Below are 11,536 nucleotides of genomic sequence, written 5' to 3' on the forward strand. Positions count from 1 at the left end.
TCTTTTCTCTGGAGGCCCGCCCCCCCACACCCCCAGGCCTGTGCGTGTAAAAACGAAAAATGAGAATTAAATTGGCATGCGTTTCTCCTGTTAACCTGGCTTTCGTGAGTTTAGTTTGCAGTCCTCAGTCACAGAACCTAAGAGGGTAGAGGAAACATTTTTTTTTTCATTCCCTTGCACTCGTCAGCACAAAAAGGCTGCCATGTGCCTTACGGAGAAAATGCTTGCGTCCGTCACGCTTCGTTCAGGCTAGAGGGATACAGCCGTTTGCGTGAGTTCCGTGTGCACTCATCGGCAACGCGTATTCGAGGAGGCGTCTTTAAACAGAAACACACATAAAACGAGCTTACGTGTTGACCACTTGATGGAAACGTGACAGACACCACGCCTGGCTTCACCGTAAGTGACGTGTCAGTATTTGGTCATTCCCTGGCCCCAGCGTGCCAACCCCACGCAGTCCACGAGCAAAGCGATACGCAGCGAGGCACACGGCTGGCACCGGGCACGGCCGGGGACCACGGCAGGCGAGACATCGTCTTACCCATCTGAACGGCCTTGAACGGAGTGAAGTCCACGAACTGGATTGCTGTGTGCTTGCTGGTTCCGTTCACCAGGAAGAAGTAATTATCGGTCCGCTTCGGTTCGGCCAGCTTGTCGAAATGGCAGCCCACGCGTGTCCCCTTCGAGTCCAGGAGGTAGTGGGGACATTCGACCTCGTCATCGTGCCTACAATTCCCAAAGGGATCGGGGAGAGAGTGGGGTGCGTGTGTCCTGCTGGAGACGTAGCGCCTAAAGCAAAGCCCCCCGCCTCCCAGACCCCCGATACCCGTCTGGAGGTGAGACGAGGAAGGGGGTGCTGTCAGCCTGCTCAAGTGTGAGGGCGGGTGGGGGGCACCCAGGCAGCTGCGAAGAGGCTGCCAAACGCAGGACGGCTGCCCGTTCCCGGGGCCGAGCGTGGACATGCCGGTCCATCCGTGTTCTCCGCATGACAGTGCTGATTTCTCAGTCCCTCGAGGACCGGAGAGGGGTTTGCCGTTTGAGGACAGGTGACAGCTAATTTTAAACAATTTTCCTTTCATTTTTTTTTTTTGACATTTCAGAGAGACGCCCCCGCCCTGAGGCGCCACCCCGACGTGGCGCTGGCCCCGGCTCCCTGGGTTTTGAACGGGAGGGCGGAGGACGGGCCTCGGGCGGCGCGCGGCTGCGGCTTACGGGTCGGTCCAGGCGAACAGGCGGTACCGCACGTCGGCGGGCGCGGCCGGGCCGGGCGTCCAGCTGCAGTTCATCCGGCGCAGGCTGTAAATGAGGCAGGAGAAGCCGCCGGCCGCGGAGCCGTCGGGGCCTGCGGAGACCAGCGGAAACCCTCAGCGCCCGCCCCGCCATCAGTGCCGGAGCCGTCCCCGCGTCCGTGCGGTCCGGGCCGGGCGCCGCGGCCCAGCTCGGAGGCCGGCGGAGGCGGCGTCACCTGGGTTCTCGAAGGCCAGCACGTGCTCGAACACGTCCCCGTCCGCCGTCACGTTCACCGTCAGGGTGGCGCCTCTGTGCAGCACGGAGTTTGGAAAGAGGCAGAAGTAGGTGTTGTCCGCCGAGACCTGGAAGCGAGCGGCAAGGTCAAGGGCACAGACGCCACCTGCGGCTCGGACTCCCTCGAACCCGACCCAATCCCGCGCCGTTCAAGGGGCCCCTGGGGCCAACCGGACTCGCGCTGTTCCCAGCCATCTGCGACTGGGTCCTGCCTTGGCCGTTCTGGCAAAGAACCCCGCTCGACCCGATCGCCGAGACCCCAAATTTTCGCTTCTACAGCGGATCAGAGTGTGTCAGCTCAAAGAGGCCACTTCAGCCTAAAGATTATTTTGAGCGGAAGGCTCCTGAGGGACAGCAGACACACGTCCTCCGCCCTCGCCCGGGCCGTCGACAGCCCGCGTAAACGTCCCCTTGGGGAGGCGTCCCCCCCATTCCCGCTTCCGACCCGGAAGGCAGACTGAGCCTTATCACCAGGGACAATTCTAGACGCTTGTGAGCCCAGAGACGGCACCAAAAGGAATCTACGTACTGAGCTTCTCTAAAACGCCGCCTCCACCAGCGTCCCAAACAGTCACCTCCCGCCGTCTGCCGTCCCTTCCATGGTGGACTCACTGTCTACACATTAATTGCTGTTTGCTGAAAACAGCACAAAAACCCCAAAGCCGCTCCAGCCAGCTTCTTGCGTCTTCACGATTCTTCTAGGAAGGCCTCCAACATCAAATAAGAACCATATGCTCTGGCTCTCCTCAATCTATCTTTTGTTAGTTTAATTTGCAAGGCCCTGTCACTGAACCTCAGAGGGGAGAGGAAAGGTTTTTTCCTCCCTTTCCATACCAATCCCAGTTCCTCCCGGGAATGTCCATTCCTCTACCTTCTCGACCGGCCCACGGGCTGTAACTCCCCAGCTGCCCCTGTTAAATGCAGACTTAAGTTCAATCTCTCCACTAGGACAATAGCGTTGAATAAAGTCTTTCCTGCGCATTTCACGTGTCCGGGGCATTTCTTCTTCGACACCCCCAGGTCCGCTGAGCCAGCACCTGCTTTTCGTGATGTGTCTGGGGTGCATCTGGGTATCAGTGTTGGACGAGCTCTGGGCTGGGCGACCAGGCCTAACTCTGCCTCTTCCATGACCCGTCTGGAAGGTTCATAGAGGCAGGAAAAGGGGGAACGCCGGGCCCTGCAGGGTGGGAGCCTCCGTCGTCGACGGGAAACGGGGGGGCCTTAGTCTGTCCAGGTGGCATCACCAGACCCCACAGACTGGGCAGCTTCAGTAACAGACACTTATATGTCACAGTTCTGGACGTTGCACATCCCCACTCAGAGGCGAGCTGGCCCAGTGTGTGCTCAGGGCCCCCTCCTGGTTCCCAGGCGGCGTCTGGTCATGGTGCGCTCACGGGGGAGGGGCGAGGGAGCTCTGTGGGGTCCCTTTCACAAAGGGCGGCGAGCCCCTTACTTTGTGTTTTGTTGGTTTGATTTGCAGGCCCCCCAGCACCGAACCCAGGAGGGTTCACGACCGCGGGAGTGAGCTCGTCAGCTCCCCCAGGCCCCGCCTGCTGACACCGTCACACTGGGACTTAGGGTTCAACATGCGAATTCTTGGGGACATAATCATCCAGTCTGGAGCAGCAACTCCCAGCCGCCCCACGGGGCAGAGGCCGAACTGAGCTTCTCTCATCTCCCTGCACTGCCAACAGAGCCCACCGCGACCCCACGCGGGAACCGCCACTGCCTGCAGCTGGGGGCCCCGGAGATCGCCCTGAACCCCCACGCTCCGTGCCGCCCAGGGCGTCAACCGAAGGCTCCTCGAGCCCCTGGCAGGTCCCACAGCGCAGACGTGTTTCCCCCAGGACCTCCTTGAAGTGTGAGCATGAAGGAAGGTCACATCCCCTCTCCCAGCAGGAGTCCTAGGGTGTGGACCTGGCCGTTCCTGTCCCCCGAGTCCTCACTGCAAAATTCAGGCGTCAAGATGCGAGCGAGTTAGTGATGTCACCTCGAGCGCGTGAATGCAACGGGTCGTCGGCAGCTCGCTCCCCCAGAGGCTGAGACTCTGCCCTTCACGGTCGCTCAGCCAGACGCCTGGGACGCACGTCACGGCCGCTGTGAGGGAAAGAACACGCACACGGACAGCGGCCGTGTCACCGACAAAATAAACCCCCGAGCCACGACCTGCAGTGACCGGCCCACCAAGCCAGCCTGTCGTACAAGGCGGGTTTGCGGGAAGCCCGACCCTGGCGTCACCAGACCTCGGGTGACAACACAGGAAGCTCGACAAGAACTTTTGCCACCACTGGCCCACGGCGGCCAGGACTTCGATAATAGCTGAGAATCTCTTGCATTTTGTCACCGCTTGCAACGTAGTGGTCACACGCCACCCCAGAACATGTCACGTCGGCGCCAAGATGGTTTTGAGCTGGAGGCAAAAGACAACCGGCAACCTCTGACTAAACGCGGACTGTTCTGACAAGTGAGGGCTCGTGTCTCCTCCCTCACTGGGGAGTTTCGCAGCCAAGGAGAGTCAGCGGTAGGACGGAGCTGCTCAGACACACCCGTGGAACATGAACCCCCTTTCTGTGTCCTGTCACAATTGATTGTGCTTTGTCAAAAGCGGCATATAAACTCTCAAGGTAACGGCTTCGGCGTGTGTGTCTGTGGGTGGGGGGTGCTCCGTTCTTTCCGTGAAGGTCCCACCCATGCCATGCAAAGATTTTAACACCCAAGAAAATGTGTATGCCTTTTCTCCAGAAAATCTATCTTTTTTAGCGTCCGTCTAATTTGCACACCCCCGCCCACGGAACCTAAGAGTGTAGACAGAAGTGTTCTTCCCGTCCCTTGTCTGTCTCAGTTTGAGACTCTGGTAAATGGAAGTGACAGTGGCCGACCCCTCGCCAGGGCCAGCTTTGAAGAAACGGCCTCTGCTCGTTCTCACTTGGCTGCCTTTCTGTGTGTCCACGAGTTTAATGCTCGCTGGGAAGTAACATGCTTTTCCTCGTCTTGCAGCGTGTGGAAGGCTGCTGGGGGCTGGAAGGCGATTTTGTTTCTTCGTTCTGCTTCTCCTCAAGTGTGCCGGGATGGAGATGGGGTTCGGGGAACCCCAGATCTCTAGGGATTCCGGAGAGTGTGGCCAGGCCTGCACGCGGGGGTCTGGGCGCCCGCTTCCTTCCCGGCAGGGGGTTCTGGAAGCATCCAGGCAACAATGGAGAAATCACGCGTCCCCACCCCCTCTCCCTGACCGTGCCACGATCACGTGCTAGAGACAGAAATAGGACACGTTCTCTTTCCATTTCTAGAGAAACTTTCTTAGGAAAAGGATTTGCTCCCCATGCACACGCAAAAAAAAAAAAAAAAAGTTGCTCAGAAACGCTAAAACAAAGGAAAACATGTATTTTGAAACCAAGAAGGAGAGATGATGGGAAATGCAGGGAGAGCCGGCTGAACGCAGCTCCTGAGAGGAGCACTTCCCAGTCAGCCAAGTAGGAAAGAACTTCTTCGGACAGCCAGGCAGAAGGTCCACGGCCCACACAACGATCAGGGGGATTTGAGGCCCTGAAGCTGCCAACGGAAGCCAGCCGGGGGGCGGCTCCTGCCGAGTTTTGAGGGGGGGAGTTACGGCAGTTTTAGATCCGTCAGTGTGTAGGCGACAAGCCGGACCGGGACCAGAATCACTTGAGGGCTTTCGTGAACCCTACACACCACAGACAATCATGCGTGGCCAGAAGCCTATAAAGGGGCGGGGAGAGTGACCCCTGCAGCTTATCCTGTGCAGGCCAGCGCCCCTGGCCTGCGGGAGGTTTGTCAATCATGATTATTTACTCTGCTGCATTGTAGTAATAATGCTGTGGCAGGCTGGAAAAAAAAAAAGAAAGAAAAAGTTTAATTTTTGTATCGTGATCAAATACACATAACATAAAATTTCCCATTTTAACCTTTGAAGTGTACGAGCCAGGGGCATGGAGCATGTTCACAGCGTTGCGTAAACGTTATCTCTATTTCCAGGACATTCTCGTCGCCCCAAAAGGAGACCGCGTGCCCATGCGTGGTCGCTGCCGTGCCCCGCCCCCGGCCCCCGAGAACACTAACCGCTTCCCGTGTGCGTGGACGCCACGTCGATGGCGTCGCGCACCGTGAGCTTCCGTGTCTGCCTCGCTCACCGAGCGTCATGGTATCCAGCTCCATCTGTGTCGGCGCGAGGGTCAGAGCTTCATGCCTTTCCACGGCAGGATAGGAGACTTTATTTTTAATTCTATTTTCCACGTGGCATCTTCCCCCTGAATCCCTACTTGGACAGAGACCAAATGAGGAACCAGGAGACAGAGCAGGGGGCAGTGGACATGGCAGGGGTGTGACCACATGACATCAACCCCCACCAGCACAACGCTGAGTGTCAAATGCTGGTCATAAGCCTGGTCACACGAAACAATGACACGAAAGGAAAAAATAGATTATCTAAAGAAAAAAAAAAAGCAAGCACATCGATATCCTGTCGCCTGAACCCGAAGTTTCAGGGCAAAGGGCCACCGAGCAGACGGGAAGGGAAGGTGCATGGCGTCCGGCCACGTGGCCGGCCTGGCGGGAGCGGACGCAGGAATCACGGGCATTCGGGTTTCCTCACGATAAAGAGAAACCGGAGCGGCATTAACGTGCACTGTACGCGGGCCAGACCTAACGAGGGAGGTGGACACGCAACGGCGGCACGGCTGCCCGTCCGAGTGCAGGGGCGAGGCTCCAGGACACCCCATTCCCGAAATCCAGCGGGGCTCACGCCGATGACAGAAAACAGCATCGTATTTACACGTAGCCTTTGACCATCCTCCCACAGACCTTAAATCACCTCTGGGCTGCTTAGCACCCTGGCTACAATGTAAATACTGTGAAAACGCTTGTGACTCTGTATCGTCTCACGAATAATGGGAGGTCTGATCCTGTTCCGAGGACTACACAGTCGCGATGTAACATTCGCTGACTACAGAACAAGGACGTAACATTTATCCTGATTATTGAATCAGCGAAAAGAGAGAACGCACGAATCTGTGTCTACAAGATCGACGAAACAGGCCACGCTGCCAATAACATAAATGGATCCACTTTGTCCACGCATAAAAAGGGGCCCAGATTCCACTAAAGACGACACCCTAGCAGGGTGGCTTAGGGGAGTGGGGACGCCCTGACGGCAGAGGCAGGCCAGGTCCCCCGGGAGAAGGGGTGACTGATCTTTGACATGGAGAAGCTGACAGTCTGGAAGGAGCCAGTGCAGAGATATGGGGCTCTGTCACCTTTGTCCTTGTCCCCAGCCGATTCTCCAGTTCCCCAGAGGGCCCAGGAAGGAGTGAGTTAAAAATACAGCCTTGGGGACGGCGTGTGAGTGTTGCCTAAATGGTGTATTTTGCCTCTCTCCTGCGTTGGCAAATACCCGCCTGGGCTTCACCCTCCTAGGAAACCGAACGCACACCCCAGGTGGAGATTCCACAGCCACTGTTTTCTGAGTTTACAGCCAACTACTCAGTAAAAAAAACAGTTTCAACAATTTAACAACCATGATTCGTGTTCTCCTAGTCAAGTTTTGGGAGAAGCTTGGGATCGGTGGCCCCAGAAGGCAGCCCAGTGACAGCCTTACTGGAGAAGCGCCTTCGGACGTGGACTTATGAAGTCTCACACCTGACATTGACATATTTCCATAACCAAAGGTACGCACCAAAGGCACCCCAATACACATAATTAAAGAGAGGAGCACCCTCACTATTAAACCAGAAGGAAGGAGCACTCGGCCACTCGATTATTTTTTAAAAAATGACAACCCTTTCTCCCCAAAAGGACTAGCTTTTCTCTCTCTCTCTCTCTCTCTCTCTCCAGGACAAAACTCTGAAAACAGATCTGTGCCGAGCAGGAGGAAGGAAATGCACACACTGCCTGAGATGATGAAAACGGGAAACTGTGAACTCGCGGGCAGAGGTCGCTGACACCCACGGCGCCGATGCCGGCCGTGACGTACGGGGAAACGCAAAGGGACCTGGTTTTGGGGGAGCTGGGCCAGCTCTGCTATGACATTGTTGAAACCACATGAAAAACATAAATAAAAACCTCCCTTAAAATTCTAGCAAAACCTCAAGTGTCATAATCATGAGCTAAATTCAACACTAAACAAAAAAATCGACCAGGAGCGTCCAGAGTTTGATTCCACGAGGCAAGAAATCTGCGAGAAGATGTGATGACACCCCAACACAGCGACGAGGGACGTGAGGAAGGAAGCTCCCCGGTCATCGCCACCGGTGTGGAGAGAAAAAGGTTTTCAAGAACACGCAAGTTCTGTGCCTGACAAAGGCAGACGAAGCTCAGGGCCGTGAGTGAAGCTCTTCGCCGGGACCAACGACGTCTCCCTCCCATCTAAGGCGGCATCGTAATTATTCCCGCAACGCTCAGCTCACGAAACCCGGGACCAAAGCAAGAACGCAGCCGTGACCGTCGCGTGCATGTCACGTCCCAAGCCCTCTCGACTTCGCAAAGAAAAATGAAACAGAGAGAAAAGGCAGGACAGTCGGGAGGGGCCGAGGCACGTCGTGTGATTTACAAACTCACCAATTCTCAGAGATCATAAAGTTAGCTTTTTCTACCAAATAGAAAGACTGAAGATGAAAAGGGAAAAAAATAAAAGAAAAGAAAGAATAAAAGAAAGGAAGGAAGTGAGGAGGGAGGGAGGGTAAAAGAAAGGAAGGAAAAGGAAGGAAGGAGGGAGGAGGGAGGAGGAGGGTAAGAGAGAGAGAGAGAGAGAGAGAGAGAGAGAGAGAGAGAGAGAGTAGAGAAAGAAAGAAAGAAAGAAAGAAAGAAAAGAAAGAAAGAAAGAAAGAAAGAAAGAAAGAAAGAAAGAAAGAAAGAAAGAAAGAGAAAGAAAAGATGCACTGTGGAGGAAAAGTGCACCCTCACAACTGACTTAACGTATTTCCAGGAAAAGTTCCAAAGGAGTCCTATTGGGGAGTTAACTTTATAAAAAGATTTTAAGATGCATCAAGAGACTCCAAGCCACGCCGGCCTCGAATGGGGTCTTCTGCCCAGTCTTATCCAGCAGATGCGGTCCTGGTGGCATATCTGACCTGTCCTATTGGTGCCTGTAAAGGGCGCCACCACCTCTTGTGTAATGTCCACACACTCTACCGGCCCCAGAAGCCCCCCAAACCCCTTTTCTCTGCCTACTCACTTCTCCACGACCTATTTGCAAAAAGCCACACTTATATAAACTTCCGAGTCTAACCACTGCTTGTCACATCCACTTCTGTTCTGTGAAGCTCCGTGGAATGTGAACATTAAACGTACAAACAAAACAATACACGTTTTCTCCTGTTAACCTGTCCGTCGTCAGTTTACTTTGCAGGCCCCCGTCACGGAACCTAAGGAGACAGGAGAAATGGTTTTCTCTCTCCAACCAGAGCAAATAGGAAGGGGCTCTGCAGTGGGGAGGGGACTCCAGAGGGCTGTCCCACGAAATTCTAGGCTTTCCAGAAGCGAAGCCATGAGGCACAAGCCTCAAGCCCTCACCTGGGGGGTCGGCCTGGTGGAGGAGTCGGGCGGTGTGTGGATCGTGCATTCTTGCTGAGTCACAGTTCTCCTGCAAGCCCAGGCTAGCATTTTTTTCCTCGGATCCAGCGTCACGTTCGTAATTGGAGAAAGATTCTCCTGCGCTGTAATTTAAATAATAATAATAATAATAATAATAATAATAATAATAATAATAAAAAACAGTTAGCAAGAATCAGGACTCGTTCCCCACCCCTGGTGACACTGAAATCACACTTGGCGGGCGGCGTTTGGAGAGCGTGCTGGCTGGGTTGCCATGCATGCTCTTGTTCGTTTTTCCCTTGTGGACGCCAAAGATAAAAGTCCACCATTTTTAAGGGAGCAGTTCATTGACATTTACAAGCACCTGAAAAAGGCCGCAAAGTCAGTAGGCATCAGAGGGAAAGCCAAACAAAACCAGGACAGCCCACGGCCCTGGGGTGCCTGGCACGCCGCGGTCGCCTTTCAAATGCGGCTCGAAACGCCCTCGGACGCACCGTCGAGAAAGGTGACCGCCACACACCTCCAATGACACCACGACTTTAGCTAGAATGATCTTTTTTTTTTAGAAAAAGAAAATAACTGTTTCAGAGGACGTGGGGAAATTGGACCCGTCTGTACATGGCAGGCGGGGACGCAGAGTCGGCTGTTATCGTTATTAATTTTTTGTCGTTGGGGCCGATTATTTTCATTCGGCCTCTCCGTTGCGACGTGTAGATTAGTGCACATCTGGGCTTCTTCCTACCTCTTCGGACCTGAGAGACAGCGGACACGTAACCTTTTCTGTTCGTTTCGGGCGAACGAAATCGCGACTAGTTATCTGTATGTGTCACCCAACGGTCGCCCCGCCACGTGCAGGCGGCCTTCCTCGGCGCACACGGCTACGGAATTTCTCTTTCCCCTTGTGACGAGAACTTTTAAAATGCGCTCTCGGCCACTTTCCAGGACGCAGTGACGGGAAGCAACGCGTGTGGCCTGCGGTCCGCGGGCTGGGCCGAGGACCACGTGCCCAGGACGTGGTTATTTTACACCTGCGAGTTTGCACCCCTGAACCCCGCTCCCCGTGCGCCACGGTCTGATTTAATCGGCGGCTTCCCGGTCGGGCCTTCGCGGTGGGGGAGGGGACACGGCGTCCCCTTCGACCCGGGGGACAGGCTTGTCACAGGCGACGGCGCACACCGGTGAAAGCGAGGGGCTGAGTTCTCCCTGCGGGGAACATGGGGAGTGATCCCCCCGCAACCTCCTGCTCTTTCAGAGTTTCTCTCTCTGTCCTTTTACAGGTGGACACGCAGCTTGCAAACGGCTGAAGGTCAACTGCAACAGGCTCGGCGCCCACGAGTGTCCGGCATGACGGGCAGCGCCTCTGTGGTGGGGTCATCCCGGGCGTGGATGCCCGTCCGTGTCCGTCTGCTGGGAGGACGAGCGTCCACCTGCAGCGGGCACCGGGCTGCGGCTTCGAACCCGCCGGAGGGAGCGGGCAGGGTGCTTAGGGGCAGGACGAGGGGACATTCCACCTCCCTCTTCCCCTGTCCCTGCATGTCTGTCTCTCTCTGTCTCCGTGTCCATCTGTCTCTCTGTGTCCGTCTGTCTGTCTCTCTCTGTGTCCGTGTCCGTCTGTCTCTCTGTGTCTGTCCCTCTGTCTCTGTCTCTCTTTCCACCGCCCCTCACTTCTTTGTGGAGAGGTTTTCCGGGCTGGCGAGAGATTCGTGTTCAATAACTTTCTCCCGACCGAGCAGAGGGTCTGACACACTGGCCGGGTTTGGGGTTTGGGGTTTGGGGTTTGGGGCAGGACTTGTAGGACATGTCCTAGCCTTGGCTCTGCAGGACGGTGGAGGCAGCACCTCCAACGAGACATCCCCTGCCAGGGGGAGGTGGCCCAGCCGGGGACTCTGGTCCCCGTCAGTGTTAGGGGGGTCCCTGTTCCCCCGCCTCCCACAGCGCTTGCCGGCACCTACCTGAGGCAGCGTCTTCACAGCCCGCGGATGTCAGCAATGCCAGGAGGCTCAGGAAAGCCAGTGCGGACGCCATCCCTCGCTCTGCAGCTGGACCTAAAGATTGGAGCGGAGACACCCGGTCAGAGGCAGGGTCCCAGCCGCGGCAGGAACCCTGCCACCGTGCAGCTGTCCGCAGAGTCCCCTCAGAGCATCCTCTGGGCACCGGGTAAGACAAGCTCGCCTCCCACATTCTCGAAAGTCCCTCGGAGGCAGCGATAAATGTCACTGCCCCGCGTCTCTCACGGCGACGTGCAGGTAACTGGGCCAAAGAAACTCTGTCTGGGGCCCTGCCCTGTGCGTCTGTGCCCAGCTCACCGTCACGGGCCGTCACCCGCCCACCTTTCTGCTGCTGAGACGTGTCTGTGGGGACCCGCTCAGAACCCCAGAGTGAACGTCAAGGGCGTTTTAAGCTGGTCCTCTTGTGAGTGGCAGCTGAAGAGTGGGACAGGGGAGGCCCCCAGTGGGGGAAAAGAAAA

The 11,536-nt window shown here is 56.0% G+C and overlaps 1 protein-coding gene across 2 annotated transcripts; it reads right to left on the reverse strand.

Moving 5' to 3' along the window:
- Positions 1-349: 349 nt before the first annotated feature.
- On the reverse strand, positions 350-11,108 carry LOC120583075 (granulocyte-macrophage colony-stimulating factor receptor subunit alpha-like). Of its 2 annotated transcripts, XM_039838408.1 has the most exons (5): positions 11,022-11,108; positions 9,049-9,191; positions 1,466-1,592; positions 1,213-1,342; positions 350-726 (listed from the first exon to the last, which is right to left on the reverse strand). In XM_039838408.1, exons 1-5 carry the CDS (start codon positions 11,092-11,094, stop codon positions 423-425), a joined length of 777 nt encoding a protein of 258 aa, XP_039694342.1. In that variant the 5' UTR covers positions 11,095-11,108; the 3' UTR covers positions 350-422. The 2 variants fall into 2 exon arrangements, with proteins under 2 accessions (XP_039694342.1, XP_039694343.1); XM_039838409.1 differs by lacking the exons at positions 9,049-9,191; positions 11,022-11,108 and adding an exon at positions 5,602-5,714.
- Positions 11,109-11,536: the final 428 nt, after the last annotated feature.

The sequence above is a fragment of the Pteropus medius genome, unplaced genomic scaffold, assembly GCF_902729225.1.
Source record: "Pteropus medius unplaced genomic scaffold, Ma_sr-lr_union100, whole genome shotgun sequence".
Classification (NCBI taxonomy): Eukaryota; Metazoa; Chordata; class Mammalia; order Chiroptera; family Pteropodidae; genus Pteropus; species Pteropus medius.